The following is a 12,994-nucleotide window of genomic DNA, read 5'->3' on the forward strand; positions in this document are numbered from 1 at the left end:
GGCCGCGGGGGGTTGTGGGAAGGGCTGCGCGGGGGCGCGTGCTCGCGGAAGGGAGGCTCGCGGTGCCCCGGTGCTGGCGGGGCGGGATCGGGACCCGGATCGGGCTGTGCGTGGGGCTCCCTGGGCGGCGAGGGGCGTTGTTTCCTCTCGAGGCGCAGCGCCAGCGTAGGGGCAGAAAGAACGCGGGGGGGAGGGGGGGGGGGCGGAAGGTGGAACGACGCTGTCCCGCGCGAGGCATTGTGGGACCGTCGGGAAGATGGCGGACGCGTTCGGAGACGAGCTCTTCAGCGTGTTTGAGGAGGAGTCGGCCGCCGCCACCTCCGGCACCAAGAAGAACAAAGTGGGCGCCGCCGAGGGCGCCAGGAGACCGGGGTGAGGGCGCGGAGGGGGAGCGGGGAGGCAGGGCCAGGGACGCTCCGGCGGCCGAGGCTCGGGCCGCGCTGCTGGGCTGGCCTCCTGCCAGCTGTCCGAGCTGATGAGCCAGCCCCTTCGGGATCGGGGTGTCGGTGCAGCCCGAAAGGACACGTTTTCCTGGGATCCCTGGCCTCAAAGCCGTTGTCAGCCCGGGCGTAGCGGGCGACTGGGGAGTGCGGCGACCTGGGTGGAAGCTCGCCCGGGAAGCGGTTTGAAAACCCACGGCAGTTTTCGTGGGTGGAGTTTCCCGCGTTGTGCACTGAATGCAGTGTGCGCACTGTTGCCCGTAGAACACCCGATTTCTTTTCTGAAAACACGTAAATGAAAGGCACATTTTAAACTTGTTTTCTATCTTTGTTGCAGAAGACGATCAGAGGAAAAATCTTCAGTAGCTGCAACGGGAAAGCCCAAAAGGGAAGTTGAGGTCGATAATACTGAAGGTGCTGTTTTGGGAAAGAAGCCAAAATTGGAGGATGTTGTATCAGAAGATGCTAAGTAAGTGCCCACCTTAATGTGTAAGGAAACCACAGCAAGACATAGTTAGCTATATGCCAGTTGTGAATAGTCAATGTGAGTAGGTTTGCCATGTTTCCATATGAAGGTGAATTTTCACGTGAAGTTGATTTTCCATTATCCGTATAAGTGAAGGTGTGCTGGTAGTACAGCTTCAGCAGCCATGAGCACTGGGTACATTTGAAATAATTTTGCAGACAGATATGCAAGTGCAGTATGAAATGTTCATGTATTTGTGTTTACTGCGTATGGATTGGTGGTTCTTGGTCAAAGCCATCGTATTGATTTCGGGCATGTAGCAGGAGAGGAGCTGTGAGGCAGATGGGATGAGTCAGGCCTCCTGTGTACCACACCACTGAAAAAGATAATTGACTTGGGATACAGGAAGAAAAATTTGACCAAGGAGACAGAAACAAGGCTTTTGAGGGATGTAAAATTGTAACTGCAGAAAATATTTGGAATCCTGAGTACAGACGTGCTTTCAAAATTGAGCACAAATGGCAGGTATATGACATGGAGCAGAGGAGTATACTTGGGCGTGTCGAGAGCTGGGGAGATAGGCAGCTGAAGGGAAGCCAGAATGCCGTTTCTATGCTTTAAGATCTGTATGTCTGTCCCTCTTTTCTTTCCAGAACTTCATGGCAGGTACTATGAGGGGTTTTGAAAACATATTGAAGGGACAGTGCAGGCACTTTGTCACCTTAATGTATCTTAAGAGATTGTTGGGAACTTGGAAGTTATTGTTGGTTCGGAAAATGATGAGGATGGTTCATGGAATGAAAATTCATCCAGAGCTGCCAAATGCAGATGTATACCTCCTAGCTGAAGATGTAGAAAACGCTACTACAGAAATAAAAATTATGTGCTTGCTATGTTCTTGTACTTTTCTCCAGGTGAGGTATTATTACCCTCTGTCAGACAGAATTTTGGTCTGTATTGTCATTTGGTCTTGCATGATGATTTTTCTGAAGTTCAAGGTAATATTTTCTGTGAGAAAGTCATAAGAAGGATTCTCAGAACAATGTAAACAAAGGGTACCTGGATAGAAGCAGAACAGAACCACAGTCAATATTTTAAGTCAGTTTCTGTGTATAGTGGTCTCAGTAAAATGTATACTTACCCTGTGCTGGTTTTAGCTGGGACAGAGTTAGCTCTTCCTTTCAGCAGCTAGAAGAGCCCTGTGTTTTGGTTTTACTCAGAGGCTCGCTCTGAGAAGAATGCCGATAGTGCACGGATGTTTATAGTTGGCACTGAGGTCTCAAGGACTTTTCAGCTGCCGTGTTCTTGCCAGTGTGCAGGAGCACAACAGGATAGGGGGGGAGCATGGCCGTGACTGTGGGTCCACGACTCTCCTTATGATTTGTACTTAGGATTGAGGGCCAAACTGGGCAGTGAAGTATTCCATATCATGCAGTGTCATGCCCAGGATAAAAGTGAGGGTCAGCCGGAAAGAAGGGTCTTTGCTCTTCCAGGGCTCTCATTCTTGGACTCTGGGAGTGCTCTCTCTCCTTTTTTTGTGCCTCTCGCTCATCTGGGATTGTGGTGTCGGGACTTATCTCTTTTGGGATCATTAGTTTGGGACGAGATGGGTCTTGGTCAAGGGGTGGTGAGCAATTACACCATAAATCACTCATTCATATGTATTTATTATATTTATATATTATTGGTAGTGGTATTAAATTGTTCTTATCTCAGCCCATGGGTCTCTTTTCTTTTTCTTCTTTAATTCCCTTCCTTATCCCCGGGGAGTGGGGGAGGGTGAGTGAGCGGCTGTGTGGAGTTTAGTTCCTGGAGTGGCTCAAACCACGACATGCCCACAGTAGCTTACTAACTATGTCAAAACTATCAGAAAAAAACACACTGTTTTATGCAGTGAGACTGGTAAAGAAAAGAGGGGTCTTGTCTTCACACAGCTGCTGGGGATGCTTCAGGCTGCTGTTATTCAGTGTCATGACTATTAGCAGGAATACAGGTCTTGAATTTTGCTTTGTTGTATATCATAAAAAAAATCACAATCAGAAAATTTCATGTGAACAAATGTGATTCAAGTGCTGTTTTGTGGTGCAGGTTTTTAAGCTGTTACAAATCCCAAAGCAGCAGCTGAAGTAGATTTATACAGTAGCAAAATTTGAACACTTACAGGTATCCTTGGTCCTAGTAGTAGTCTCTGCGAACTGTCTGTTTTGAGTTTCTGCGTCCTTTTTTAATGTTGCAATTAAAGTAGAGGTGAAGTTCAACATTTTCACATTTATAAAGAAAACAGGATTTTTAATTACCTTTCTGGCAATCCTAACTCGTATGTTTTTAGTCTGGCAGACCTGATGCCTCAAGTAAAAGTGCAAGCTGTGGAAACTGTTGAAGGTTGTACACACGAGGTGAGTGCAGTGAAAAGTGTGAAGAGTATAGGCTCGTTTCATAGAATTATGTGTCTTATTGCCAGTATAATAGTATTATTTGTTGTGCTTGTACTTGTTATATCGTAGTAACATAGAATCATTTCAGTTGGAAAAGACTCTTAAGATCGAGTCCAACTATAAACCTAACACTACCGAGTCCCACTAAACCATGTCCCTAAAAGACTCTTAAGATCATTGAGTCCAACTATAAACCTAACACTACCGAGTCCCACTAAACCATGTCCCTAAAAGACTCTTAAGATCATTGAGTCCAACTATAAACCTAACACTACCGAGTCCCACTAAACCATGTCCCTAAGCACCACATCTACACACACCTTTTAAAAACCGCCAGGGATGGTGCCTCAACCTCCTCCCTTGGCAGCCTGTTCCAGTGGTTGATAACCATTTTGGTGAATACATGTTTCCTAATATCCAATCTAAACCTCTGGTGCAACTTGAGGCTGTTTCCTCTCGTCCTGTCACTTGCTACTTGGGAGAAGAGACCCACACTCACCTCGCTACAACCTCCTTTCGAGTTGTTGTACAGAGCAATAAGGTCTCCCCTCAGCCTCCTTTTCTCCAGCCAAAACAAGCCCAGTTCCTTCAGCTGCTCCTCATAAATCTTGTGCTCTAGACTTTTCACCAGCTTTGTTGCCCTTCTTTGGACACATTCCAGCACCTCAGTGTCTTTGTGGTAGTGAAGGGCCCAAAACTGAACACACTATTCGAGGTGTGATCTCACCAGTGCCAAGTACGGGAGGACAACCACTTCCCTAGTCCTGCTGGCCACACTAGTTCTGATACAAGCCAGGATGCTATTGGTCTCCTTGGCCACCTGGGCACACTGCTGGCTCATACTCAGCTGGCTATCAACCAATACCCCTACATCCTTTTCCACCAGACAGCTTTCCAGCCATTCTCCCCCAAGCCTGTAGTGTTGCATGGGGTTATTTGGACCCAAGTGCAGGACCTGGCACTTGTCCTGGTTGAACCTCATACAATTGGCCTCGGCCCCTCAATCCACCCTCCTCAGATCCCTTTGTAGAGCCTTCCTACTCTTAATCAGAGATACTGTTTCATAATATATTTAAGGTAGAACAGTCTTGTAAAGAGTTTGGGGTCTGTATCTGACATTGAGCATGCAAAAAATGCATTTGAAAAATTTATAGGATATCTTACCAGAAGCAATGTGAATGATGCTTGCAGCAGAATGAGTGATTGTGAAAGACTCAATGATAACGTTGACAGGTTTCCATATTAGAAAGGTGCCAAGCACATTCGCAGTACTGTTGTTGAGGAGAAAAACCTCCTGGTGGTTAAAATAGGTCTGAGTTCATAGCGTGATCTAAATGTGCACCAATGCGTTGAAATATTTTGCTGTTCTGGTTCAAGAATGAAAGGCTGTCTTGTAAGGCTGATTGCTGTTGAAAATTACATTTTGGTAAAAAAGGAAACAAGTCTCTTTATGTAAAAGCAAAATAAAACCATTTTCAAACTGTTAATAGACATAAATACAATTTAAAATATGAAAAATGAGAAGTATTAAAGCTGATTTATTTTCTTTAATCGTCCTTCATTCAAAGATGATTGTCAGAAAGAGTTTCTATGATAATTAAATATGCAAATTTTAACTTCTTTGTACTTTTATGCTCATTTTCTTTTCTGTGCTGTCTTCCAGAACTAGCTCAAGTTAATTAGGGTAACATTCAAGGACCCTGTATGATTAGTCCTTTGTGATGAAAGAACTGTGTATACAATTAACGATACAGGTTTTAAAGCCCATGCATCCGTACAATCTTTGTTATCTTGAGATTTCTGGTAGAGGTTTGTCATTCATCTCCTGCCCCAGCTCTTTATAGCTTGCTATGTCACTGGAGTGGACATTGAGAATTCTGCAACTGTTCTTATTTAAAATGTGTTTTATAGGTCGCACTTCCGGCAGATGAGGTCTTCACAGGTCTGAAGCCAAGAACTGGAAAAGCTGCAAAAGTATGTGATAGATGATAGATTGCGTTTATTTTTATTTTCGCACATGCTTTAGACAGTAGATGAGGATAGAGGGAAAAATGATGTACTTTGTCAGTAAGGCTTGGAACATAGTGTCTTGAAAAGGTGGCCTGTTGTGAGTAAGATTGGTGCTTCTGTATTTTAAATTTGGTTGAGTAAAATAACATAGTTGAATGGGGTGGATAGGCTGTTGTGATTTCAACTCTGTTCCGCAAGATTAGGCGGTGACTTGAGTTGTACACTGTAGTTTCTCTTTCTAAATGAATAAATTAGAGGAAATTCAGTCATTGAGGCAAGATTTTCACTTGATAGGACAAGACATAAACAAAGATCTTAGGTGTGGTATTAGCTAGAATTATTTAAATACAAAGTCATTACAAAATACTAGATTAAAATCAGTTGAAGTTACAAACGTCTACAGGATTTCATTTATGCCTGTAATTTGCAGACTAGATCAGTTACAAAATTAATTAGATATAAGTAACAGTCTGTGTTAAAAATGTGTAATGTTTTTGCTTTCTTTCCTTTTAGGAATATCCGTTCATTCTTGATGCCTTTCAGAGGGAAGCTATTCTTTGTGTAGATAATAACCAGTCTGTGTTAGTGTCAGCTCATACATCAGCTGGTAAAACCGTTTGTGCGGAGTAAGTAATTTTCTGACAGGCTCTAGTAAAAGAACGGTGTGATGTTTGTCGTGTCATTTTGTTGAACCGTCAGCAGCTGTTTTGACTCAGTTTCTGCATACAAAGTTTGGACTATCAGTGTTAGAATCGAATTGACTACATTTGAACATAAAAATAACTTCTTTAATCTTTTTTAGTGGATAGTGAAAGGCTTAATTCCTGTTTAAACTTGCTTTTATTTTTAAACAGTCTGATTTTGTTGAGATGTTTTTGTATAGATGGAAAGGGAAGTTTCTGCAATGCAGGTTGCATGAATTTAGAAAAAAAAGCCTTTGTTTTCTGGCCCTGGCTATAACTAATAAGGAGTTTCTTGTGTGTTTGCTTTGCTTTGTCAGAAGCACTGGTTTGATTTAATTTGCAACTTGGTGTTTATCTGGCAAGAGATGTTTAAAAGATAGTGTGTGTTTTTTTTCAGGGTTTGGTCTGACAGTGGGGTGGCTTTGCTGCCCTGAGCTGAGAAGTGAGATGTACACATAGATATATTGGAGAATGGGTTCAAATAGTAATAGTTTGTTGTGAGACAGTGACAATTAGATTTTTAAATTAAACTAGATGTGCTCTGATATCCATAAAAATCACTTAACTTCTCAGTGATTTGTTGCTTTCCAAAGAGGCGTGCATAGTTGTGTTAGGATTGCATTGAACTTAATAATCTAAATAAGAAATGCTTCATGTGATTCTACTGGTGTTCCGAATTGCATGTTTTATTTTACCTTTTTAAGCAGAAGATTAGAGGAAGGTAATACGCTCTGAAAGTCTTCCTGACAACTTTTAATATGTACAATGTTTGAATACAGGTATGCAATTGCTCTGGCTTTGAGGGAGAAACAGCGTGTGATATTCACAAGTCCAATTAAAGCTTTGAGTAATCAGAAGTACCGTGAGATGTATGAAGAGTTTCAGGATGTTGGTTTGATGACTGGGGATGTCACCATTAATCCTACAGCTTCTTGTCTGGTAATGACAACTGAGGTAAGATCAGACATTAATTTTTGATCTGTCTCCGTTTCCTTCTACCTCTTTTGATTGAGAAGGTCTAATATTAAAAGATTGAAGTTACCATAATAAGCCAAATTAGGGTGTAAAATGTTATAAAGTTCATTGTGTCTCCCTTAAATGTTTTGACTTTCAGACTATCAGTCAGGAACTTTCATTCTCACATGGAGAAAGGCAGAACTCAATTTCCTGAATGCTCAAGACACTGAGTTTTCTTTGGATAGGTGTGAAGTACTGAAAGTCTGTCAGACTTACTGAATCCGCTAGGGTCAGTATTTTGTTGTAGGGAAACAAAATGGGGAGAGAAATATCACTGAGTGATAGTTGAGTGGTTCACTATAGATGTTAGTACTCCAGGAATATACAGCTTTTCCCTTAACAAAATACTTGTAGCGCAGTTTCGTCATATTTCTGTTGTAGAAATCTGTCCAGCCACGAGTTGGAATCTTGTTTTTTGTCTTTACCTCAAAGGAGTAAAGACTCTTAGGGAGAAAACTCTGGTGGGAAAAGATTGGAGTGGAGAGACAGGATGACTTGATTTCTGACAAAGGATTTCCTCTTAATCACAGAGAGATGATCTATTTGGAATGAGGGACTAAGAAGGCTTGGCAGAAGTACATCTGTAAATCTGTAACAACTATGCTGCCACATAGAGGCTGGGAGAAAAATAATGCTTTTTGTTTCATGTTCCTTCACCGTTCTTGCAGGGAAAACAGTTAATCTCGTGTAAGAGATTTGTTAGATTGGAATCAACTTGGAAAGCATCTCACAGCCTGTCTTTAAATGCTTTTAGATTCTGTGCAAAATAAGATTACGTATTGCCATGTAAATGGAACCAAAAATTCTAGCAGTTTCTTACTGACATCTCTGTAACATGTGACTGTTGTTATTTCATGTGATGGATCTCGATTTGGTTTTTTCTCCTTTTCTAGATTTTGAGAAGTATGCTCTACAGAGGTTCTGAGGTTATGCGAGAAGTTGCGTGGGTTATTTTTGATGAAATCCACTACATGAGAGATTCAGGTATCCCATATGTACAAATTTTTTTTTCAATAAATCTTTTTTTTTTTTTTCTTTGAAGAACAATTTTTTTTTCTTTTGAAGAATTAAATCTTTATTCTCTCTCTTAAAATCGGTCGTCTTTGTGTATAAGTTATTCAGAATTTGTTTCTTACTGAACACGTATAATATACTGTGTGCCACAGCCTGCATTTTCTTTTCCGAGGCAAAAGCCGCTTTGAGGGCATTTGATAGTCATAGGGGAGACTTCTTTCAGATTTTGTTTTATTTTATCTTTAAGTGTACTGTTCTTTGACTTCAGAGCTGGAAAGTAGACTTTAATCACATAAATTTCCAATGTTACACTTCCATTTTCAGAACGTGGTGTGGTTTGGGAAGAGACAATTATTTTGCTCCCTGACAATGTTCATTATGTGTTCCTTTCTGCAACAATTCCAAATGCCCGTCAGTTTGCTGAGTGGATCTGCCATCTTCACAAACAGGTGATGTTTCTGAAGGTGCTATACCTCCATCCTTGTTGTCTTGTGGCATAATATTGTCTCTGTGGTTGATGACAACTGAACTGTTGAGTGCCTTTTTAGTCATCTTCTTATTGCTTATAAATGATGGTAGAGATCACTCCTGGCTTCTTGGTTGTACTCCTGTCTTTGGCAGCTGTACTGGCTGTTGGTTCTACATAGCAACATTAAAGCTCTTTCTTTCAAGTTTATTTTCCACACTTACTTAGGCACCAGCTTGATTTCAACATTCTGAATTAGAAACATAGTGAAAGTACTATAATTTTCAGAGGGCTGATAGACAAGAGGTTGTCAAAAGTAAATCCTAAATCCATAGGAAATAATATATATGCATGCAAATAAATTACAAAATGAGGAATGAAAGAAATCTGTCCTGTCCTGTAACCATTAGGTTTATTTTTTTCTGATTTTGTAAGAGACACTGCTGCAGCAAAGAATATAGGAATTAGAATTAGGGAAGTTAATATCCACAAGAGGGTGATCCGATTATAAAAATACCCCAGAGACTGATACTTATGTTGTTTGTGATAAAAGGAGTGAATTATAAGAGATGTCTAGGCTTGGCACAAAAACTTGACTTTGTTTTGCGGAACACTAGACTATGATTATGTTTTTTTAAGTGGATATACATTATAATTGATGTTTTAAAGCAAGTGTTTGATTTACTCTTTTTCTAAACAAGCTTTGTCCATGCATTAAAACATTACATGTTTTTAATACTGTGAGCCTTTTTTAGGTAGTGTAAGAAATACTGCAGGCTTTTTTACTAAATAAAAATTAACAATTTTTCCTATGGTTTTAAAGGGTGGTAGGACTTTGAGTCCTGTCATAAAAGAGAAGGAAATATTACCTGTTGTTTAAACATTTATGTGTATGCTGTTCTTTCTTTATAGCCTTGCCATGTGATTTACACTGACTATCGACCCACTCCACTGCAGCATTATATATTCCCAGCAGGAGGAGATGGACTCCATCTGGTGGTTGATGAAAATGTAAGGAATATTCGATTTGTGTGAAAGATTTTTTTCCTCGCCTATCAGTCATGTGCTTTATCTCTTGCAAAATTTGAATTTGCTATACAAAGGAAATTGGTGTTAAAATGAAGTACAGACGGATTACAGTGATCTCTGAATTGCTGTTAGATTTTTGGAGTCTTTTAGAACAGATTTGGTTTATTTTCTAATGTCATGTAGTCAGCTGAGTAATACTTTGCTGAGATGTCTTAAGTGCCCTTATCCTTGCTTTATTCTCTAATGTGCATGCTGCTTTCTGTAAATCTGCAAAATAGCTGATGTTTCTTGTACTGTTTCTCGCTCAAAAGAAAACGTAGTAGCATTTAAATTGTACTTTGGTTGAGGGGGCAAAATGTTTTTGTGTCTTTAGGTGATTCTGAAGTAACAACTTGTTTAAAATTCATCATCAGCTTGCACAGTAGTAGCTAATGCCGTAAACAGTAGTACTGCGCTTGAAGTCAGGTCTTCATAGGGCAGTGTAGGTTCATGCAGACATTCCTAAATGTCAGTTTTCATATTGTGTCATTTGGCAGGTCTAGCATGGTTGATGGTGTGGTAGATAGAACAATGAGCAATGACTTCAGAGACACTAATGTAGTTTTGAGCTGTGCCACTGATACTCACTCAGCCAACTCACTTGGTAGCTTATGCATTGTTTTTGACTGGCCTGTAAATACGGGGTAATGGTACTGGCTTTGCAAAGCACTGACTGAGTATTTTGTGTGGGCTACTTAAGAAGTAGTCATTTAAAAAGGTTGTGTTTTATACCTAGGGTGATTTCAGAGAAGATAATTTTAATACAGCAATGCAAGTGCTTAGAGATGCAGGAGACTTAGCAAAAGGGGACCAGAAGGGCAGGAAAGGAGGAACAAAAGGTGAGTTTGAATCCTGTTCCGAAGTAACTTTGTGTAACACAATAAAGTTGTATGCAAGTTGTGCTTGGGTCTCAATTATTCCATGAGATACTCTTTTGCTAAAATTACATGTAAATTAATGTAATCTCTGCAGGTCCTTCAAATGTTTTTAAGATTGTGAAGATGATCATGGAAAGGAATTTCCAACCTGTGATTATTTTCAGCTTCAGTAAGAAAGACTGCGAAGCCTATGCACTTCAGATGACAAAGTTAGATTTTAACACAGGTACAGATAAATAAGATACAGTTTTATTCACAAATGTAGTTTGATGTGGAATGTTACTCTGGTTAGTTATTTTTGTTTCCTTTGGGACTTTTCATGTAAAAACAAATGAAAAATGGGAAACTGTTAGTGTGGAATGAGTACTTGGTCATAACAATGTTGAATTGTTCCTCTGTTTGAAACATTATTTCTTTCTCAAAAGTCCTCTTCACTGTCGTAATAGAAAAAGAGTTCTTAGAAAATTCTATCTGTAATGGGAGAAGACCGATCATAACAAATGTATTTCCCAAAAATTTCATGTTATGTCCATTAGAAAAGTGAGTATTCTGTCAAAGTCTAAACAACAGCATAACAAACCACTAGACTGTCCTTTCTCAACTATTCAATCCAGTTTCCTTTCTTTCCTTCTTGCCCGTTCTCCTCAAAGAAAAATTCTAATGGTAAACAAAGATGTTTTCATTTTGGACTAAGACCAAGCTTGGAAAATGAGATTAAGTTCAGTGCTTCTTGGAAATGTTAAGAGTTGTAACAAAAATAAGGAATTTGTTGTAAATCAGTGTATCATTTCACGTTTGTGAACTGTTAGGGTTCTTTCTTGCTTATTTACTCCAGTCTTTGCGTGTTCTGGTTCAGTTTTGCAAAATAATGCAGCTGTTTCTGTCAGAAAATGTTAAGATATGCACAAGTGCAGAGATGCATTTTTATATGTTTTCTTCAGTCATACTTTTGAATATATATTCTTGATATTTGTACTATGTAAGTAGAAAAGGTGTAAACTCTGAGAAGTATCAAGGAAGAGGAAGAGCCTCTATGTCCGTTCAGACAGGGACCAGTAGGTAGAAGAGAAACGGGAAGATTTATGATATAGGCAGAAAGTACATAAAACTGAGAATTCCCAAGCTTGGAAATAGCTGAAGTTTCAATTATTCTTCCAGGTTTGTTGTATTTTCATTTTCCCTGAGCATCTACTTCTGGTTACTGTTAGGCTTCCTCAGGCTGACATTAAAGTCTTGACCGTCTGACCTGATGAGGGTGGTTTTGTGTAGTGTTTACAGTCTTCCATGGTATTTTTATTGTAAATATTAGAATGTGGTAATGCTTTATTTACATATGGTAAAAAATTAGCCTTGTAGATTTTGTATAAACTTCTAATTGTGTTCTTAGATGAAGAGAAAAAGATGGTTGAAGAAGTGTTCAACAATGCAATTGATTGTCTGTCAGATGAAGACAAAAAGCTTCCTCAGGTGAGTGGAGTTTGAATAGGGGTAGCTGCTGCTCTCCTGTTTTCTGTAGCTTTGGAGGTTGTGGGTCTTTGGAGTAGTAGGTGGTGGGTACAGAAGTCATGAACTGCATATTTTCATTCATCTCCCTGGGTTTTAATATCTCTTGCGTTACTCCTTGGCATTGCACAATAGGACTCAGTGATTAGGATTCCTTCCAGTTGTGATTCCCGCAAATGACATATGCCAAAATTAACCATGGAGTTCCTATTCTATGTTCGGTTTTGGTGGGTTTTTTTTCTAATTATGTTTTTAAGTAAACTTAAGGGTTTATAAAGGGATATAATAATAATATATAATAATATAATATATAAAGGGGAACAAGGAGGACCCGGGCAACTACAGGCCGGTCAGCCTCACCTCTGTGCCTGGCAAGGTCATGGAGCAGATTCTCCTGGGAACCATGCTAAGGCACATGGAGAGCAAGGAGGTGGTGGGTGACAGCCAGCATGGCTTCACCAAAGGCAGATCGTGCCTGACCAACTTGGTGGCCTTTTATGATGGGGTGACAACATCGGTGGACAAGGGTCGACCAACGGATGTCATCTACCTGGACTTGTGCAAAGCTTTTGACACTGTCCCGCACGACATTCTTCTCTCTAAACTAGAGAGGCATGGGTTTGATGGATGGACCACTCGGTGGATAAGGAATTGGCTCAATGGCCGTACTCAGAGAGTAGTGGTCAACGGCTCGATGTCCATGTGGAGACCGGTCACGAGTGGCGTCCCTCAGGGGTCCGTGTTGGGCCCGGCCCTCTTCAACATCTTTGTCGGTGACGTGGACAGTGGCATGGAGTGCACCCTCAGCAAGTTTGCCGATGACACCAAGCTGTGTGGTGCCGTCGACACGCTGGAAGGGAGGGATGCCATCCAGAGGGACCTCGACAGGCTGGAGAGGTGGACCCGTACCAACCTCATGAAGTTTAACCAGGCCAAGTGCAAGGTCCTACATCTGGGTCATGGCAATCCCAGGCACAAATACAGACTGGGTGGAGAATGGATCGTGAGCAGCCC

The 12,994-nt window shown here is 40.7% G+C and overlaps 1 protein-coding gene across 2 annotated transcripts in view; it reads left to right on the forward strand.

Annotated features, from left to right (window-relative positions):
- The first annotated feature begins 253 nt into the window (after nucleotides 1–253).
- MTREX (Mtr4 exosome RNA helicase) overlaps nucleotides 254–12,994 on the forward strand; it is a 50,030-nt gene continuing 37,289 nt past the window's right edge. For both annotated transcript variants that reach the window (XM_086628909.1, XM_086628910.1), the window contains exons 1-12: nucleotides 254–372; nucleotides 778–909; nucleotides 3,236–3,302; nucleotides 5,253–5,315; nucleotides 5,865–5,977; nucleotides 6,814–6,988; nucleotides 7,945–8,035; nucleotides 8,390–8,514; nucleotides 9,444–9,542; nucleotides 10,336–10,438; nucleotides 10,572–10,703; nucleotides 11,865–11,944. In XM_086628909.1, coding sequence (XP_086485035.1) covers nucleotides 257–372; nucleotides 778–909; nucleotides 3,236–3,302; nucleotides 5,253–5,315; nucleotides 5,865–5,977; nucleotides 6,814–6,988; nucleotides 7,945–8,035; nucleotides 8,390–8,514; nucleotides 9,444–9,542; nucleotides 10,336–10,438; nucleotides 10,572–10,703; nucleotides 11,865–11,944 — 1,296 coding nt within the window. In that variant the 5' untranslated portion in view covers nucleotides 254–256. The remainder of the gene's footprint in view (nucleotides 373–777; nucleotides 910–3,235; nucleotides 3,303–5,252; nucleotides 5,316–5,864; nucleotides 5,978–6,813; nucleotides 6,989–7,944; nucleotides 8,036–8,389; nucleotides 8,515–9,443; nucleotides 9,543–10,335; nucleotides 10,439–10,571; nucleotides 10,704–11,864; nucleotides 11,945–12,994) is intronic.

The sequence above is a fragment of the Tauraco erythrolophus genome, chromosome Z (assembly GCF_009769465.1).
Source record: "Tauraco erythrolophus isolate bTauEry1 chromosome Z, bTauEry1.pri, whole genome shotgun sequence".
Classification (NCBI taxonomy): Eukaryota; Metazoa; Chordata; class Aves; order Musophagiformes; family Musophagidae; genus Tauraco; species Tauraco erythrolophus.